Source organism: Delphinus delphis, chromosome 2 (genome assembly GCF_949987515.2).
Source record: "Delphinus delphis chromosome 2, mDelDel1.2, whole genome shotgun sequence".
Classification (NCBI taxonomy): Eukaryota; Metazoa; Chordata; class Mammalia; order Artiodactyla; family Delphinidae; genus Delphinus; species Delphinus delphis.
Genome location: NC_082684.1, coordinates 143,441,691 through 143,462,177, shown reverse-complemented (window position 1 = coordinate 143,462,177; position 20,487 = coordinate 143,441,691). Strand labels below are relative to the sequence as shown.

Here is a 20,487-nt window from a genome sequence, read left to right as displayed (position 1 = left end):
TGCTCAAAAAGATAACACGTTTTGGGAAGATGGAATTACGAAGTTGCCTGAAAAATGGCAGAAGATAGTGGAACAAAGGGGTGAATACGTTGTTCAATAAAGTTCTAGGTGAAAATGAAAAAAGTGTCTTTTATTTTTACTTAAAAACCAGGCACTTTTTGGCCAACCCAATACTTTCCCTTCCCAATACTTCTTCACTGAATATCTAATTTTTAGTTATAGGACAATGGATACACTAACATCTTCCCATGCCACGTAGTAGCTGCAATTATTTGTTTTACTAAAGAGCAGGTTTAGAAATGTTAGATCAAGGGAAGGAATTTAATTCAGATCACTTCATTTAAGGGTCATTAGTACCCCAGTAACAGAGAGAGAAACCATTTTTTAGAGTAGAGCAGGATGGGAAAACTTGCTCAAATTGTTAGATGGAGCCTATCATCAGAAGTCATTTCACTACCTTTACTGTGGGCCTTGGACCCTTTCCTTTCCTCTCTCCTTTCCCATTCCTCTCACTTTGTCTTTCCTCTTTTCTGGTCTTAACGCGAGCCTCTCACCCTGCTGCCCAAGGCTGGATCACACTTGTCTTTCTCATTTTAAAATCTTTTGCTCATCATAAGATAATTTATTCGACGAATATTTATTGAGCCCGATCACAACCCACACGAAACAATGTGCTAGGTGCCGGCAACACAATGGAGAGCTTACATGAATCACGAGTCACACAAATTGCATTTATCATTTTTTTCCCCCTCTCCTAGGAATCTTAGCTTCTGAATAAACACCACAATTTCCATTCCTTAAGCACACGTTTGAGTCTCAACCACCTAACACAGTGCAGCCCTAAACCAACCAGAGGCGCCTGTTCCCCAACCCAGGCAGGCCAACCCTACCTAAACTCGAACGCGAAATTTCCGGAAGAGAAATAATGGTCAGAAATGGCATTTCCAGGGTGTTCCTTAGTACCAACTTCCGCCCACCCAGTACAAACGTAGACATCCGTAATCCGTAGACATCCGTTGACATCCTCGTCAAAATTCAGACAAGGCGTCCTACGTCTGCTTTCCCAACGAGGTATTTCATTTTTGTTTATTTTAGGGCCGAGATTTTTAAAAAGACAGTAGGCAGGAAAAATACCGGTTGTTATGACAACCAAACGGGTCTGGATAATTCAGCCAATCAGCCTACGGGAATGTCTCCTACTTAGCCAATGGGAAGAGGGCGCCGTACGTAGGGCCGCCCAATGGGGGCGCGAGCGGCGCGGTATTTGAATCCTGGAACTCGGCGACTTCACGAAGATTCCCAGCGGTGCGGGCTCGGAGGGCAGTCCTAACGGCGCCGGGGAAGCTAGTGCTCTCTGTTTCCAGTCCGCGTCCCTCCCTGGGCCGGGCTGCCACTCTTGCCTGTCCCGTCCCTCATGGCGCTGCTCCGACGCCCGACGGTGAGTGGGCCGGCGACCCCCAGCGCAGGCCTGGGCCCCGGCCGCGCAGCGCCCTCGGCCGCCTCGCTTCTCTCTCTCCTCTGCTCCGAGCTTCTTCGTCCCAACCTGCGCCGCTTTCCCCTTCTTGCGGGCGGCCCGGGCCCTGCGGCCTGTCCTATCCGCTCCGGCCGGCTTCTCCCCGCCTCGCTTCCGCTCCTCCGGGTCCCGGCTCCTGGCCTGGCCGTCCCTGCGCTGGGGTGGGGGAAGTGTGGGAAAGCGCCTCGGGGGTGGCAGTTGTCAAGTGAGCCCCCGGAGCACTGGGCCTAGGACGCGGCGAGCGATCCCCGAGGGCGCTTTGTTGTTAGAGAGTTACAGCTTCTTGAGGTTTCCTTCCTCTCTTCTCAAACTCCTTGCCAGCTAAGGGATCCGTGGTGAGGGTAGGGAGATGGACTGAAGAAATTCCGCAGCCTGTGAAGTGTTCTAATGTTTGATCAAGCAACAGCTGTGGTTGTTTTTCAGGTGTTTTCACTTCTCTTTTATTAGTTTCCTATTTATTTCTGCACACGAAGTGTTACAAGGCTAAGTTCACTAATGTATGCGTTTGTCCCTTTAAAAAAGTAATTTCTTTACTCAAGTGCAATAGAGATTTTGCATATAATTTGGAGCAATATGGCAGACTGAGAGAAGGGTCCAAATTCATTTATTTCGTCTTTGCAAAAAACAAAGTGTTAATGGTATTTTGGATTTTTTTCTGTGGGTTTGAATTGTACCTGGATCTACTTTTTTCTTTGCTGAAAAATAGAGGGCACTGACACACCTGAGCTCCATTCTCCTGGCTGTAGGGTTGTTAAAAGCTGGGGATTTCCCCTTCCAGATGGCTTAATTTAGATTACCAGGCTTCAACCCATAAGAATTGAACTTTGAAACACTTTTTAAACATCTCAGGAACTGCTGGAAAAATTGAACAGTGTGACTTTTGAGAATCCTAATAATAATAAGTTGATTACACTCGGTATTTAATTGTAACCCTTTTATGAATCTGAGTCAAATTGATAAGTAATTTTTGTCTAATCTATCTCATCGGGTGCTTTCATAGTCAAATTCTGTCTATTCAGGTAAGGCTTGAGTTTTTCCCTGCCCCTCTGTCTATCCTGGTAGGTCCATTCAAACCCCCTGTTGGGAAATTTTTTAAGATTAAGACCTCCCCCCCCCCCAATTTTCAGGGATAGTACATGCTGTTTTTTTTCTCATGAAATGTTTATCACATATAATCAAATAAACTTTTTTGTGTGAATTGTTTTTACTAACAAGTTTTGTTTCTAAGGACATTCTGTCTAAAGCAGGTTAAGGTCAACTAACAATTTTTTTTTTTTCCGTATGTGGGCCTCTCACTGCCGTGGCCTCTCCCATTGCGGAGCACAGGTTCCAGACGCGCAGGCTCAGCGGCCATGGCTCACGGGCCCAGCCGCTCCGCGGGATGTGGGATCTTCCTGGACCCGGGCACGAACCCGTGTCCCCTGCATTGGCAGGCGGACTCTCAACCACTGCGCCACCAGGGAAGCCCAACTAACAATTTTTATTTCATACAATTCAAACTTTCAATTTGAGATAAAACTATTTTACCCACGAAAACTATTTTCTTTCTAAATATTCCTAATAAAATAGAGAGTACATGCTATGGCACCCTCATGGCTAAAAAGCTGTATCTCTAAAGATCTTGTCTACCTGAGTACTTCTTATTTCTAGCATGGCATAAGAATCAAAGCTAGTTTAGGTTTTAAACATCTGGTTTTTAAACAGCTTTTTTTTTTTTTTAAAGCAGAAACCACACTTTAAAAAAAATTTTTTTTATTTAGTTTATTTATTTATTTTCGGCTGCGTTGGGTCTTCATTGCTGTGCGTGGCATTTCTCTAGTTGTGCCGAGCGGGGGCTACTCTTCATTGCGGTGCGCAGGCTTCTCGTTGCGGTGGCTTCTCTTGTTGTGGAGCACGGGCTCTAGGCGCGCAGGCTTCAGTAGTTGTGCTCCGTGGGCTCTAGAGCGCAGGCTCGGTAGTTGTGGCGCATGGGCTTAGTTGCTCCGCGGCATGTGGGATCTTCCCGGACCAGGGCTCGGACCCGTGTCCCCTGCATTGGCAGGCGGATTCTTAACCACTGTGCCACCTGGGAAGCCCAAAACAGCTTTTTAGTATTGTGTCTTAATTGCACTTGTTACTCTTCTCTGTCAAGGAAATTTTTTAAATAGATGCCATTAATATCCAGGGATCTCTGACAAATGATGTGGGTACCATATGAGAAATGATCACTTATCTGTGAAGCTCTTAGTGGGATTTTTTAAAAATAGATAAGGTGGAGTGATTTGCCTAATTTAGAGTGATGTTATAAATCACAAATAGCATTTTTAGACTTCCTAAAATGTACCTTTTCCCTCTCGCAGATAGATCTCAGCATATTCACCTTTCCTGAATCAATTCTGACACTAGCAAAGTATTGTAAATGATCTCAACTCTTCAGTAATTTTTTTCCTTTTTTTTTTTAGGTGTCCACTGATTTGGAGAATACTGACACGGGAGTTAATTCTAAACCTAAAAGCCATGTGACTATCAGGCGGGCAGTTTTAGAAGAAATTGGAAATCGAGTTACAATCAGAGCCACACAAGTAACTAAGGTAACAACTGTGAGAACTGTACCTGCACACCCTAGGCTGATTCTGTAGAGCACTGAGGGGCAACACTGGCCCTCTTGCCCTATTCACATTTCTTTTCCCTTTTAGAAAGCTCAGAACACTAAAGTACCTGTTCCACCCACCAAAACAACAAATGTCAACAAGCACCTGAAACCTACTGCTTCTGTGAAACCAGTGCAGATGGAAGTGTTGGCTCCAAAGGTAGGAAGTTCTGAATTTACAAACATACTTAACGAAGTAGGCTGTTTGGGGCTAGGATATAAGGGTACCTTTACTGTCAGTGCAACTTTTTTTTTTTTTTTTTTTTTTTTTTTTTGCGGTACGCGGGCCTCTCACTGTTGTGGTCTCTCCCGTTGCGGAGCACAGGCTCCGGACGCGCAGGCTCAGCGGCCATGGCTCCCGGGCCCAGCGGCTCCGCGGCATGTGGGATCTTCCTGGATTGGGGCATGAACCCGTGTCCCCTGCATCGGCAGGCGGACTCTCAACCACTGCGCCACCAGGGAAGCCCCTCAGTGCAACTTTTGAAGAACAGTGATAGCTAGAGCTCTACTTTAAAACAACAGTGTAGAAAATGAACATACACATCTTTTCAGTGATGGTACCTTAATATAATATTATGACCTTGAATAACAAAGTTAACTACCTTAATACCCAAATAAATTTAGTGATCTCAGAGGAAAATTTGGTAGGTTTTATTAAAATAACTCACTATAAGAATGAACTTGTCCATGAAGATGGTGGAAGCTTACAATTCTGAGACCTTCACTCATGGAAGAACAAAGTAATGCCAAACTTCTGTGTTGATAGATTGTAGTCTCCGTGACTGGGTAGCTCAACTGAAGTTAGAATGCTAATGGACCCACTGGCCTGTTCATCTTCCACCATGTTCTAGTTCATGCATGCTCTCATTCATAGATTACACACATTCATATAATTACAATGAAGCAAGCACTGTTGTAGGTGCTGAGAATACAACAATGACCACTTCACACTTTCTAGCTCAAAATATTTATATATTATTGTATGTTTGAAATTAAAAACATTGAATATGTTTGAGAAACAGGTGAGTACTTACTATACACATCCAATTGTGTTAAGGCTGATAAAGAGACATCTTGCCTTGAGGAGACTTATCCAGAAGGGGCATCTGTACCCGAAAATTAGATATATAATCCGAGGGCATGCTGCTAGGTGCCCATGGGCAATGGATGACTGAATGCAGGGTGCATCTAAAGGAGGGAGAGAATCTTGAGGGATGGAGTGGTCTGGGGAAACTTCCTGGAGTAAGTGGGATTTTTAAGGATAGGAAGAAGCTGATAGGAAGGGGCACCTTTTGGGGGAACAAAGCAGCAATAGGAATCAAGGCACCAAAAAGGGAATAGGCCTATAAATTATGTCCTTTGGGGCAAAGAGTCAGCAAGTCTAAATTGGGTCAGATGGTTTGTGTGAGGAAACAGGAAAAAAGTTGGGAAGAAGGTTGCAGCTGGATTTGAAGGCCTTGGAATTTGGATTTTATCCCATTAGGCAGTGAGGAACCTGTGGAATGTTTTGAGGAGGAGAGACCTGATGTAAGCAGTGCAGGGTGGCCATGGAAGGGACGTTAATTAGGTGGTACTGCAGTTTTCTAAGCAAGGGCTGATGGATGTCTTGAACGAGCCCATATCTCCCCTAAGTGGACATCCACATACCAGTATCTATACGGGTGCTAAGAAACAACCTCAAATGTGTTGGGATGTACCAGAACTCCTTTCAGACACATCATCCTGTATTCAGAAGGAATTCTTTGGCTATGTTGCTTGGAGTGGAGGAGTGAGAAGCTTAAGCACTTGAGTATTTAAGGAACCATTTATGGAATAAATTAATAAAATATAGGAAATTCAGGAGATTGAGGTAGCTTTGGGGAAGGTGTCTCATTTGGATTTAGACTTGTTGAGGTAACAGAGAGACAGCCAATGGGAAATGCATTTGGAAATGGGCCAGCAATATCTGAAGGAGAGGGCTCCAGCCATTCACAGGTATTTGCAGAAGCTTATTATCATGCAATTTTTGGAGAAAACTTTTTTGCTGACTCATGAGGCTTTGGCAGACTGAGTAGTTTGAAGGAAGGAAGAAGGCTTTTTACTAGCCTCTTGTTTGGTGGGTACTGGGGAAACAAGGTGAGTGAACCACTGACTGTCCCCAGGAAGCTCCCAGTCAAGTCGAGAATGTCAGAGTGAAAGCATGCACTATAATACCCTGTAGCAGAGGTAGATGCAAGCTTAGGAGATGTACTGGGGAGTGGCAGCTAGAAATTCTGATGAGGTTTTAGATTTACAGATTTGATTGAAACACTAAATTTGGTGATAGTCATTATTCAACTATAAGAATCTTTTATGGGCTAACTTTCCCTAAAACAAAAACTATATATAAAAGAAAACGAGCACAATTATTCATATTTAAAAAAAAATAGGGTGCCTTTTATTTTTAATTACACAAGAAACATGCATAAATAAGCAAGACAATACAGAAATAGAGTACATAGAATAAAGGGTCAGTTCATTTTAACTATTCTCCCTACCCCCAAAATTCCACTCCACTGCATTCCCTAAAGCCAATCATGGTAACTGATTTTGCCTTTCCACAACTGAGTATGCTTTTGTACACACGTGTACACAGTCATTGCTATAAATCATGAACTGTCTGTTTGGAATCAACAGTTTTTCTTGGAGTCCTTCCTCATTGCACTTAACTGACATTGTTTATCTATTATAAATTTAGTAAATAAAGGAATTTTGTGTTTTACCAAAACTTGTGTAAATACCTATATATTTGCATATTCATATTAATCCGTTCTCTTAACAGACCCGACTCATTAAATGTTGGTGCTAGGAGAACTTTAGTAGCCTTTACTCACAGTCTACCCATCCTTTACCAAAGAGCAGGTTCTCAAGTTCAGCAAAATCTGACAGCTTTATTGTTTTTATTACTACTTTTCAGTTGTCTCTGACAATCCACAGGGCTCATTCATTAATCTAATTTGAAGGTTTTTGTTCTAGAACCACTTTTGTAGTGGGTAACTAGCTGATGCATTTTTTTACCTTTGCATGCAGCAGACTCTGGACAGGATTGCACAGTTGGCCCACAGGGCTTAGACTATAATCTGTACAGGAAAGCGGGATCTTAGAAAGGATTTCAGAATAATTAGATTATGTTGGAGTCCAAAAGGAATGCTTTCAATAAGTTCTAAATTAAGGCCCAGAGCAATTATTCTTGTCTCATCCTGGTGGCCTTGGATATGGCTAAACTCAGATATACTTCTGCGTAGACACAGGTAAACATTTCAAGCTGCTAAGGCAGTCTGAAGCACATGAAGATAACCTCTGCCTTCTTAGGCTTTCTGGTACTGATTGCCCTCCCTGGGGATAGTGATGATGCTTATTCTTAAAAAAGGTAAGCTTAAACTGAAGCTACATGGGCTTATTAAAATGCACATCTGATTCTAATTACTCTTGCTCAGTTTCTTCAGTGGGGTCACTTACATTCAAATAAAATCTAAACTCCTTAGCTAAGTTTTGCTCACCTTCCCAGCCCATTTCTGTCACCTCACGCACTACCTTCTGCCGTCCCAAATCAACATGCAGTTCCCAGACTTGCCTTTTTTTTAAAGATGTCACTTTTTTTTGTTGTTGTTGTTGGGGATAGGAGTTTATTAATTAATTAATTTATTTTTGCTGTGTTGGGTCTTCGTTTCTGTGCAAGGGCTTTCTCTAGTTGTGGCAAGTGGGGCCCACTTCATCGCAGTGCGCGGGTCTCACTATCACGGCCTCTCTTGTTGCAGAGCACAGGCTCCAGACGCGCAGGCTCAGTAGTTGTGGCCCACGGGCCCAGTTGCTCCGCGGCATGTGGGATCTTCCCAGACCAGGGCTCGAACCTGTGTCCCCTGCATTGGCAGGCAGATTGTCAACCACTGCGCCACCAGGGAAGCCCCCAGACTTGCCTTTATTTCTTGGCTTCCCCTGGGATTTTGTGCTTGTGTACCTTTGCCTACTCATTTTCCTTGAGGTCCTATCGTCTCTGGTAACCTCACTACGTTTCTCCCTGGTACCCCAGGTAGCTCTTCTTATTCCTTCTAACAGTTCTTAAATTCTTGAGTAGATGAGGTATACCTGTATACCTCTTGCTCACCTAGCCCTTCCTCAGTTTAAGACCTTTGGTTTAAGAGGGAAGGGCATGTTTTGAATTGCTACCTATCTATCTATCTATCTATCTATATATAGTTACTGTTTTCTTCTTCTCTAAGACTGGAAACTATAATCATTGAGCTTTAATGTAAATTAAAATTGTTTATTATACTGCCTTCTCTTTCCTTCTGTATTTTATTACTTTAATACATATTCTTATAGCCTTGCAGTCCTAGGCTATACTTTGAGAAGTACCTCTTATTCTTTAAAAAAGTAATTGTTTATGCTTCATTACTAAATGCTTGTTTAAACTTCATAAAATTTTAATTTGTGTGATTTTTATAAATAATCACCCAGTCAGCATAAGAAAATAAAGTACTGGGTGTATACTTGCTCAGTCTTTGCTTCCTCCTTCTGTTTTATTCATAGGCTGGAATGTGCTTTCCTGCTTTTGTGTTGCCAATTTCTCAATTTAGAATAAATTGGTTCATGAGAAGAAAACATTACACTTGCACAAGAGGCTACTGCTAAAGTGAACTATCAGCTCTAGGAATCTCTGAACCCAGGTGTCTAACTTTCTTTCACTCAGTAAATATTTGCCGTGTCAGGGATGACATAGGTATTTGAGATACCTTAGTGGACAAAATCAGTTTGAATAAATGTAAGGTTATAAAGCTTACATTCTGGTAGAGGTAGACAGAAAATAATACACATCATATATAAATAAACTCTATAGTATATTAGGAGGTTATCGATTCTTTGGGGAAAAACACAGTAAAAGAGATGAAACATATGTGTGGGGGGAATAGAAGGCAGATGGTAATTTTAAATAGGACAGACCTAATTGAGAAGATAACACTTAAGCAAAACTTGAAGAAGGTGAGGAAATAATCCATGTGGATACAGGGACAAGAGGCTTCTGGGAAGAGGGAGACTGCTTGAGGTGAGGGAGACCTGCCCAGGAGGCTGGAGAGAAGCAAACCCGGGCCCCCTGCACTGGGAGCGTGGAGTCTTAACCACTGTGCCACCAGGGAAGTCCCCTAGAGTGTTTTTTTTAACATTTTTATTGGAGTATAATTGCTTTACAATGGTGTGTTAGTTTCTGCTTTATAACAAAGTGAATTAGTTATACATATATCCCCATATCTCCTCCCTCTTGCATCTCCCTCCCTCCCACCCCCTAGAGTGGTTTTAAACAGGGGAGTATATCTCCAAAAACTTCATCCCCTACATCTTGAATTATTCACCTCTTACTCTGAAATGTATTTGTTTTGGCTTTATCATTTATAAAAATGCATATGATACTTTTAAACCAGTTGGCCCTGCTTGTATTTGTGATCAAGGCTACTCCCAAGGTAGTGATACATACACTTTCATTTGTGGGTGTAGGGTCCCTCTCCCACACCTGTGGATATCTCCATGAAGGAAGAGAACCTCTGCCAAGCTTTCTCTGATGCCTTGCTCTGCAAAATTGAGGATATTGATACTGAAGACTGGGAGAACCCTCAGCTCTGCAGCGACTATGTTAAGGATATCTATCAGTATCTAAGGCAGCTTGAGGTGAGTGGGCCTTTGTGTTTTGGTTGTACAGCAGTGTGGAATTTACCACATAGCTGGGAAGGAAATGAGGTCAGCTTTTTTTCTTAACTTATTTTTTTTTAATTTATTTTATTTAATTAATTAATTTATTTTTGGCTGCATTGGGCCTGCTGTGCACGGGCTTTCTCTAGTTGCAGCAAGCGGGGGCTACTCTTCGTTGCAGTGCGCGGGCTTCTCATTGCAGTGGCTTCTCTTGTTGCAGAGCATGGGCTCTAGGTGTGTGGGCTTCAGTAGTTGTGGCACGCGGGCTCAGTAGTTGTGGCTCGCGGGCTCTAGAGCACAGGCTCAGTAGTTGTGGCTCACGGGCTTAGTTGCTTCGCGGCATGTGGGATCTTCCTGGACCAGGGCTCAAACCTGTGTCCCATGCACTGGGAGGTGGATTCTTAGCCACTGCGCCGCCAGGGAGGTCCCTAAAACTTATTTTTCATTGAAGTATAGTTGAATTACAATGTTGTGTTAATTACTGCTGTATAGCAAAGTGACTCAGTTATAGATATATGTATTCTTTTTGATACTCTTTTACATTATGGTTTATCACAGGATATTGAATATAGTTCCTTGTGCTACAGTAGGACCTTGTTGTTTATCGAGGTCTGCTTTTTAAACTTTTAACTCCACCTACAGGTTCTACAATCCATAAATCCACATTTTTTAGATGGAAGAGAGATAAACGGACGCATGCGTGCCATCCTGGTGGATTGGCTGGTGCAAGTCCACTCCAAGTTTAGGCTGCTGCAGGAAACTCTGTACATGTGCGTCGCCATCATGGACCGATTTTTACAGGTAAGGGACTTCGTGCAGCTCAGTGAACTTTGCATTTATGCACTGCCAAGGTGTGGTGCCTCTGAAGAAAAAACCAAAAGCCAATTAGATGCCAAAGAACTTCAAGTGCTAGAAAAGGAAGTAGTCCAAGTGTGTCAAACCTCTGGTGATGCTGACCAATGCTGGGCATTTCTGTTAGGTCAGCCTGCTGAAAAGTGCTCAGGGGAGATGCTGCCTTGCCGCAATCATTCATCGGAGGAGATAAACCATCAGATGGTCTGAAAGTCCATCTGAAGCCTGTGGTGCCTTTGGAGGCTGGTTCTCCAGGCCCACTTGCACAGTTTCCATAGTTCAGTACTCTTTGGTGTTAAGCTTCCTCATCTGAAAAATGAGAGTTTGGCTAGAGGACTTAACAGTTTCCAGCCGGCTGTGGCATTGAATCGGTGTAGAAGAGGCAGGAGGCAGACTTTTTACAAGGGGTTGGAGGTATGTGTGGGGAGTGTACTCAGTGTGAGGTCTAAAGTAAAGAGGGAGGTAAGAAATTAAGCCGAGAAGTGTAGTGATCATCAAAATATTTCTCAACTGGTAATGTAAGAACACTGAGCAGTTAGAAGAAATGCCAGACATTAACCACTGGTGCGTTGTCTACCAAATGGGTAGCCCTTCAGATAAGGCTTTATGTATTTAAAGTCAACATTTATAATACAGGTGTAGGTCAAGCCCAAACCATACAGTAATAATTGTGTTGATAAGACTGACCCTGAGATACTGCAAAATGCTAAGTAATCAGAGTCATTAGTTTTTTGTTTTGTTTTGTTTTGTCTTTGTGGTACGCGGGCCTCTCACTACTGTGGCCTCTCCCGTTGCGGAGCACAGGCTCCGGATGCGCAGGCTCAGCAGCCGTGGCTCACGGGCCCAGCCGCTCCGCGGCATGTGGGATGTTCCCGGACCGGGGCACGAACCCGTGTCCCCTGCATCGGCAGGCGAACTCTCAACCACCGTGCCACCAGGGAAGCCCGAGTCAGTGGTTTTTATTATACAATCCTCACTGGATACGAAAGCACTGTTATATTTTTGGTAGATTTTCAATATTGAGAGTTGAAGCAAAAAAACACAAATTCCTAGTTTAAAAAGAAAAGAAAGTTAAGGGAAACACTTATCCTCTAGGCTGAGATTTTCTCTGACCCTGAAGCATCTTTGGAAGGTTCTTCAGGCTGAATAATGAGTGTACTTTTAGTGAGGATTAAGGAGACACTTAAGGTACTTCCTCAGCCCTAGTCATCCATTAAATTCCTGCTTTTTTGCTTGGCCTCATCCTGATTCAGACCATGCTGAGTGCCATATTGGGGCTTCCCCAGACACTCAAGCCAGGATGATGGGGGTGGAGCAGTGCCTGGGAGCTTGGTTGTCAGTCAGCAATTGACTGATCTTGGGCTGATGTCTGCATCTTTTCTCAGTCCATCTATTTCTAAGTGGGGTAAAAAATATGTACTTCCTAGGTTTTTTGTGAGGATTCGATGAGATGATTGTTTGAATCTTAGCACTGTGCCTGGCACATAGCAAGCACTCCATGATAGACGGCACCTGCGAGCCATGGTGGTGCCTGTGATCAACACTCAGCTTCCTGTGCCCTTAAGAGGGGTGTGAGCAGAGACAACGTGCTCTTCTTCAGGACTTGGTTTCCTCTTACTTTCTTCCACCCAGAGCCCCCATCCTCTTGTTAGTTAAGACTTTTGACACACTCTTCTTCAATTAGGTTCAGCCAGTCTCTCGTAAGAAGCTTCAACTGGTTGGGATTACAGCTCTGCTCTTGGCTTCCAAGTATGAGGAGATGTTTTCTCCAAATATTGAAGACTTCGTTTACATCACAGACAATGCTTACACCAGTTCTCAGATTCGAGAAATGGAAACTCTAATTTTGAAGGAACTGAAATTTGAGTTGGGTCGACCTTTACCACTACATTTCTTAAGGCGGGCATCAAAAGCCGGAGAGGTAAGTGCCTCCAATTCCATAGGAGACTTTATTTTGCTGTTTGTTGTCTCATCCCAGAAACACTGACCCAATTAAAGGAAAACTCATGAATTTATAGGGTGCATCTTTTAGATAAGTCCTAACACTTATCAGTTCTTTTATTTTTAATTTTTTATTAAAGTAGAGTTACAGTGTTGTGTTAAATACTGCTGTACAGCAAAGTGACTTTTTTTTTTGAGCCCTATTTCTTTTTTTTAATTATTTTTAAAAATTGAAGTGTAGTTGATTTACAGTGTATTAGTTTCTGGTGTACAGCAAAGTGACTCAGTTATACATACATATATACATTCTTCTTCATATTCTTTTCCATGATGATTTATTACAGGATATTGAATATAGTTCCCTGTGCTATACAGTAGGACCTTGTTGTTTATCATTCTACATGTAATAATTTGCATCTGCTAGTCTCAAACTCCCAATACTTCCCTCCCCCCTCCCCCTCCCCCTTGGCAACCACAAGTCTCTACTCTATGTCTGTGAGTCTGTTTCTGTTTTATAGATAAGTTCATTTGTGTCACGTTTTAGATTCCACATGTAAGTGGTATCATATGTTTGTCTTTCTGACTTACTTTGCTTAGTATGATAATATCTAGGTCCATCCATGTAGCTGCAAATTGCATTATTTCATTCTTTTTTATGGCCGAGTAATATTCCATTGTATATATGTACCACATCTTCTTTATCCATTCATCTGTTGATGGACATTTAGGTTGTTTCCATGTCTTGGTAATTGTAAATAGTTGAGCTCTATTTCTTAAGGGAAGAGAGTTAAGGGGCTGAACATTGACATATGAATTCGTTTCTGAGGGCTGCCATAACACAGTACCCCAAACTGGGTGGCTTACAATAGAAATATATTGTTTCTCAGTTCTGGAGGCTAAAATCTGAAATCAAGGTCTTGGCAGTGCTGGTTCCTTTTGAGGGCTGTGAAAGAAGGATCTGTTCTAGGCCCTGGGCCTTTTCACATGGTCTTCTCCTCATGTGTCTCTTTCTCTTCACGTGGCATTTTTTTTTTTTTTTTTTTTACATCTTAATTGGAGCATAATTGCTTTACAATGGTGTGTTAGTTTCTGCTTTATAACAAAGTGAATCAGTTATACATATACATATGTTCCCATATCTCTAGATGCAAGAGGGAAGAGATATGGGAACTTATCAGTTCTTAAAAGACTTCATGTTCTGTGTTTGTAACATACTGTGGAATAGAGCAGTGCCTGGGAAGGAAAAGTGAGTGAAGTGGATTTGAGTTCCTAGATCTTTGTTTTTTAGAGTTTCTAGATCTTCACCCAGAATTTTGCAAGAGAGTCATAACAGCCATGCTTCTTACCATCTGTTCTTTCATAGGTTGATGTTGAACAGCACACTTTAGCCAAATACTTGATGGAACTGACTCTCACTGACTACGACATGGTGCATTATCACCCTTCTAAGGTGGCAGCAGCCGCTTCCTGCCTGTCCCAGAAGGTTCTAGGCCATGGAAAATGGGTAAGTGTTGAATTTAAGAAGAAATTAATTAGCTGTATTTTAGGGACTCTAGACACAAAAGGCGTTAGCATTTGTCACACACTATCCTTGAAGCAGTTGCTAAAAGGCCACAGGCTTAAAAGAGCTGCTTGGAATGATGCAGGCGTAACCTAGGTGACAACACCATGGTACGCAAACATATTACAGAGTCGTAAAGAATGAGGAAGGCCACTAAGAACTGATACGCTAAGATTTCTGGGATATTTTGTTAAGTGAAACAAGCAAGTTGTCAAGCACATAAGACAAAACAGGGCCAAGGCCTGACCTGGTTTACCCGGTAAAGATGAAATGAGCCACTTTGAGGTTCATAAAATTAGCCAGGGATGTCACCTGCCTGGGTTCTTGTTTCACACACCAAAAAGGATAACAGTGAAACAAAAGGGGCCACTGGCTGCAGTGCGAGTCAGAGGATCGCTTCTGTGGATGGGCCCATTCTGCACTGCCACTAAGCAGTTTTAGAGTCTGTATCTGTAGCCCACAAGCAGCAGAGCAAACACCCCAGCAGAGCCCAGGAGGTGATAAGGAGTGGTCTCATTACAGCCTCCTACCCAGAAGAGATAGGGAAGTGAGTGGGAGACGGCTTGGAGGCGGCCCCCTCGCCTGCTACCCCATCATGTTCCAGGAGGATCACAAAGCACTTTGCCAGGACAGATCAATGTGGTTCAGGCCTTTGTCTGCATGGCCTATGTGGTGGATATGTGTAAGAATGCCAGGGCATCGTGGTGGACCTTTTCCTCTACACAGTATGTAGAGTTTACATTTTATGTAAGAAAGAATGGGAGTAAGAGAGAGAGGATATGTATCTGTGCTTATGTATTTGCTAATTTTTCAAAAAATACAAGAAGAATAGACCAGAAACTAATGAAGATGGATACCTCAGGGTAGGTATCAGGGTAGAAGGTTGAGGATAGGAGCAGAACTTCTGGTTGTAATTTTTTATTAACTTGTATACAGTGTAATGTAACTTTGACTTTTGAACAATATGAATGTTCTATGCAAACCCGAAACTGGAATTAAGCAAAAACAATGTCACTATATATTCAAAGTGGTAACAGATCAGAGGGAAGAATTAATTCCCGTAACTATTGAACACAGCACTCCGACTGTGCATTTTTAGTGGGATGTGAAATTAAAACAAAGGACCAAAAAAGGTAACATACTTAAAGTTTACTTAAGAGGTTTACTAGTCTGTTTCTAGGTTAATAGTGGTCTGTTATTATAATCCTGGAACTATTTTTATTGTAGGATAAAGCAAAGATTCGTGTATTAAGGACTAAAATTTTCACTGTAAGAAGATAAAATATTGTTAACAATTAAAAACAAAGGAAAACCCTATAATAGTCAGTCTGTTTTAGAAAGATCAATAAATTCATAATGAAAGGCCCAGAAACAATGACAACCCAGTAGCAATGAAGATACCTAGTGCTCACATCTTGCATACTCAGTGCCATGACATACTCGGAACTAGGGCTCCTTCAAGAAATAGCTGATTTCAGGGCTGTGGCAGGGGAAGTACAAGATGAGCCTAGATCAGTTTGTAACAGGTAGCAAGCAAATTCTCAGAGATCAATGGGGTCACATCAAAAGGACATAGAAACTGGCTTGAAAGGGCTCCTTCTGACTAAAGTTGAGCATTAAAAAGAATTGTGACAGTAATAGATTATAATGCATTAAAAAATGCATGAGCCCATAATGATAAGAAAGGAAGGTAGGGAGGGAGGGACTTAAAAAAAAATCAGTAGAATGCCAGCTAATTAAAGTAGAAACAGTGGTAGAGATAGAAATCCACTATTTTTAAACCCCTAGTGTAACAATTGATTCAAGCAAGGATCGTCAATTGATGCTTATAGCATTAAGTAAAATAACTTGGGCAAACAAGATTCACATTGTTCTCAAAATATCACCCCACAGATGTGTAGTATTTTTTGTGGTACGCGGGCCTCTCACTGTTGGTGGCCTCTCCCGTTGCGGAGCACAGGCTCCGGACGCGCAGGCTCAGCGGCCATGGCTCACGGGCCCATTCGCTCCGCGGCATCCTCCCGGACCGGGGCACGAACCCACGTCCCCTTGCATCGGCAGGCGGACCTTCAACCACTGTGCCACCAGGGAAGCCCGATGTGTAGTATTTCTGAAGAAAAACTGTATCTTTGTGATGGAGACGTCTGGCGGTTACTACCTTGACCCAGTGATTGAGCTTGGTATCACCAGTGGTGAGACTACCTGACTTTACCTGCCTTCTGGTGGAAGTAGGCAGAATAGGAAGTATGCATTATCGCCTAAATAGAATTCATGTCCAAAATGTTGGACATGAATCCAGTCATCATGAAACACAGACAAATCCAGAATGAGACGTTCTCAAAGTAACTGACCTGGATCCTTCAAAAAAATCAATGTCATTTAAAGCCAAGAAAATGGGAGTTTTAAAGACTAAAGACAACAACAACCAAATGTACTGTCTGTACCTTGATTGGACCCTGGATGTAAAAAGAAAAATCTATAAAAGATATTTTTGCAACAATTGCAGAAATTTGAATATTGACTATATATTAGATGATATTATGGAACTGTTGATGTTTCTTATGTGATAAAGGTATTGTAGCTAGGGAGGAAAATACTTTTTAGGAGATGCTTTAGGAGAAACATTTAGAAGTGATGTGTCATGGCGTCTGCAACTCACTTTCAAATGGTCCAGATGTTTGATGGCTTCAAAAATCTCACACAACTTTTGCTGAACCATTTGAAAGCGAGTTGCAGACACCATGAGTGAGAGAGAAAAAGAGAAAGAGGAGAGAAAAAGTGGCAAAATATTAAGAACTGATGAATCTGCACAAAGAATATACAGATGTTCATTATCTTATTCTTTCAGTTTTTCTATAGATTTGAAAATTTTTGATATAAAAATTGAAGGCAAAAAGGCCACTGGTAACATCTATGGCACATGCTCTTGGTACCAATGGCTTATTTTCGCCAAATTACTCTAAGAGGTGCTTCCTTGGCCCTAAACCTATTAACTATAGGCCTCCCTGTTTCCTGGCAATTGATTTCAAAATACCAGTGGTTGTGCATTACATCAGGATTCACTCCTGCTTAGTTCTTTTTTCCTTTAAACTGTTTTAGGATTAAGGTTATATCGTGGTTTATTTTCCCAATTATATTATGCATTTGAAAGGGGTGTGTTTTAGCTTTTAGAATTTTATCACAAATCTGAAATAAAGTCAGGTTACATATCTTCATACAAAGTAAGTCATGTTGTCAATCAACAGCTGTCCTTTTGCTTGAATTTTGGTCTCTGGGAGGCTGGGCCACGAGGCTGGGTGTAGATGCTTCTCTGAGTGCTCTGTGTTCTCTAGTGCTTAACTACACAGGGCCCGACAGGAGAGTGCTGCTGGGAGGTCTTCGTTCTTCTGGGTTTGGTAGCTTAGATTGCTGCTTACGGGCCAGTTTATTTCTTAATCCTGAACCCCTTTCCCTGACCGACAATACAGATGTCTGTGCTCTCGAGCTCCCTACCAGCCACTGCCAGGCAGGGCTTTAACGAGGGGACTGAGATGTGCTAGACCCCGATCTCTGTAAACCCTTTGTTGGGTTTGTTTATACTCTGCCTCACTTTCCTTCCCCTTTCAGTGTGGTGACAGAGGCAAGCATGAAAGCTTTGTTACTTGAAGTACCCTACTTACATATACAACCTTCTTTAAAACATCATTATTTGGGACCCTCTCCATTTGATTTAGCTGAGAGCTATGTAACGTCTTAATTTAGTCCTGCTCCGAGCCAGAGTCATCCTGCATTTACTGGCTGCTTTGCTGGTACCATGGTAGTGGTTGGGGCTGAGACTGACTTTCCAGCAGGTAAGAATATTTTTTATAGCTTTTACGTAAGTAATGTCAGCATGTGTAAGATGTGCTCTCCTAAAGAAGTGGAGGCTTTATCTTGCTTCTTCTGTTTGCGTTGTGTTCCAGAACTTAAAGCAGCAGTATTACACTGGATACACAGAGAACGAAGTATTGGAAGTCATGCAGCACATGGCCAAAAATGTAGTGAAAGTAAATGAAAAGTTAACGAAATTCATCGTAAGTACTCTTTCCTAAGCTGTTCAAAGCGCTGGATTATGGGTTTGGGGTATGAGAGGATGTATGTGTGTTTGCATTTTCATGTAAATATTTTGGCATGTGTGAGAGTCTGTTTTAGCACAAACTCTTTATATTTTTCTAGTACAGCTGGGGATGGAGCATACGCACAAATCCCAAGAACTGACTTTCTTTAAAATAAGGTAGACAGGCTCGCTATGTCCAGGCCCAAGCAGCTGTTCAATGTATTATCCATGCTTGACCCGGCATCCTGGGTAGGGTGCACAGCAAGCAGGGAAGGCTGGCCGGCATGCAGGAGTCCAGCTTAAGTGGCCCTGTGGAAGGCTTGGGTGTTCGGGTGACATCATTCAGGGCCTTTGTCCAGCACCTTTTAGGACAATGACTGAGAGGCACCTGAACAGCCAGCATGGTGAAGCAGTCCATTCAGGAAGCATCCTGGCAGCTTGGAGTCTGTCTCTGTGTGGCCGACCTGAGAGGAGAAACCAGAGGAGAGGGTGTGCTGTCCTGTGCTTGTGTGAGGCCAAATATCAGAGCTCACCACGGGTCTGACAGAGAGCAAGGCATTTGTACCAAGTGTCCTCACGGCCTGATTTGCTTCCTTACTTGTAGTTTCAGCATTATTTAGCACACCGTGGAAGTGTCATGTTTTCAGTCCTGAGAGTATCATCTGGGATCTAAGCACTAGTTGCCACTCACTTTTATGGCCAGTTACTGCTCCCAGTGCTGGCAAATCCGTTATGTCCTGATGGCACTTAGGTATGATAAACACAGCTCCCACCTCCCACCCCTCTGGGAGCTCATGAGAGAAAGCCTGCTCTTTGGACCTTGAAACCATCACCTGTGCTACCAGCTGGGTTTTATCCACCACTAGGCATGGCAGGAAATTGTCAAGCACAACACATCATGCCCTAGAGCACTTGCTGGCTTCAGTGATTTGGCATCATCATACCCTTTGAAGACTGTGGGTCTGGCCCTTTGATACTTGTAAATTAGACTAGGAATAAGGTGTGAGTTTGGGGGTGGCGGGGCGGTGGTGCTCCTGATGTGTGCTTAATCACAGATGACTTCTGCAGGCCATCAAGAATAAGTATGCCAGCAGCAAACTCCTGAAGATCAGCACGACTCCCCAGCTGAACTCAAAAACCATCCAAGAGCTTGCCTCACCTCTGCTGGGACGGTCCTAGGCTGCCGAGGCCCTCAGGGAAGAGTGCTTCGTCTGTGCACTTTGTCTTGCTGATTTGGAACTCCTGACTTTATATATAGTCCTCTGGTCTATTTCATGAAACCTTTTCTCAGACTGATTTTCTAAATGTATATTGAGGAAAAATAAAGCTGTTGATTTTCTTAAGGTATCCTATGTGTGTGTATTTGGGTATTCTATACTGAAGAAATCAATAGAAGCTTGTTTGACTGATTTCTTTTTGAGCTATTATGATTGTAATATGTAAATTATTGCCCTGATGGCTTGGGGAAAGACCTTACCATTCTCGGAGAAAACTACAACTTGGCTTCAGTGAACGCTCACCCATTCCTAAAGATTGGTTCATTATATAAAATTTAAAATGGGAGGATAACCATGACATTCCCTTTCTAGAACCTGCATTAACTATTTTCTAATTCCTATACAGGAACACCTGGCCCACAAGGTTGATGGCTTCCAGAAGTAACCCTCATAATGTGTTTCACTCCAAGGCATGGTTGAGACCAGGAATAGCAGTGCTAAGGGGCCACAGCTGGAAAAAGGAAGCAGGCCTGTGACATCCTGTTAAAGGTGAAACTTGGAATGCTTTTTCCTGTTGTTCTAAGTACGTTATGGTTTATTTTATTTTTTGAATTTTATTTATTTTTTTATACAGCAGGTTCTTATTAGTTATCCATTTAATACATATTAGTGTATATATGTCAATCCCAATTCATCACACCAACATTATGGTTTATTTTAATTTTTTTGGTGGGCATTAGAAAACTGTTAAATGTAATCAAAGAGGGAATGCATTCTCAGTCTCCAACCACTAACCTAAAAAAAAAAAACCACACAAAAAAACCATGAAATAAATGAGTCTCTTAGAGCAACGACTGCCCAAACTACTAGTTCAACAAGAAGTTAACTGGTTTTTTGAGGGAAAGGAGTTAGTCAGATACATTTGGGAAACGCTGCAAACTCATGTAAGATTTATAAAGGCTGAGCAGCTTTGCAGTAAACTCATTTAATGCAGTGTTT

At 42.4% G+C, this 20,487-nt stretch overlaps 1 protein-coding gene across 1 annotated transcript; it reads left to right on the top strand.

Moving 5' to 3' along the window:
* The first annotated feature begins 1,312 nt into the window (after positions 1-1,312).
* Positions 1,313-19,605, top strand: CCNB2 (cyclin B2). The gene is made up of 9 exons (XM_060003742.1): positions 1,313-1,438; positions 3,955-4,083; positions 4,189-4,302; positions 9,651-9,821; positions 10,485-10,643; positions 12,379-12,615; positions 13,999-14,139; positions 18,138-18,248; positions 19,340-19,605. Exons 1-9 carry the CDS (start codon positions 1,415-1,417, stop codon positions 19,448-19,450), a joined length of 1,197 nt encoding a protein of 398 aa, XP_059859725.1. The 5' UTR covers positions 1,313-1,414; the 3' UTR covers positions 19,451-19,605.
* Positions 19,606-20,487: the final 882 nt, after the last annotated feature.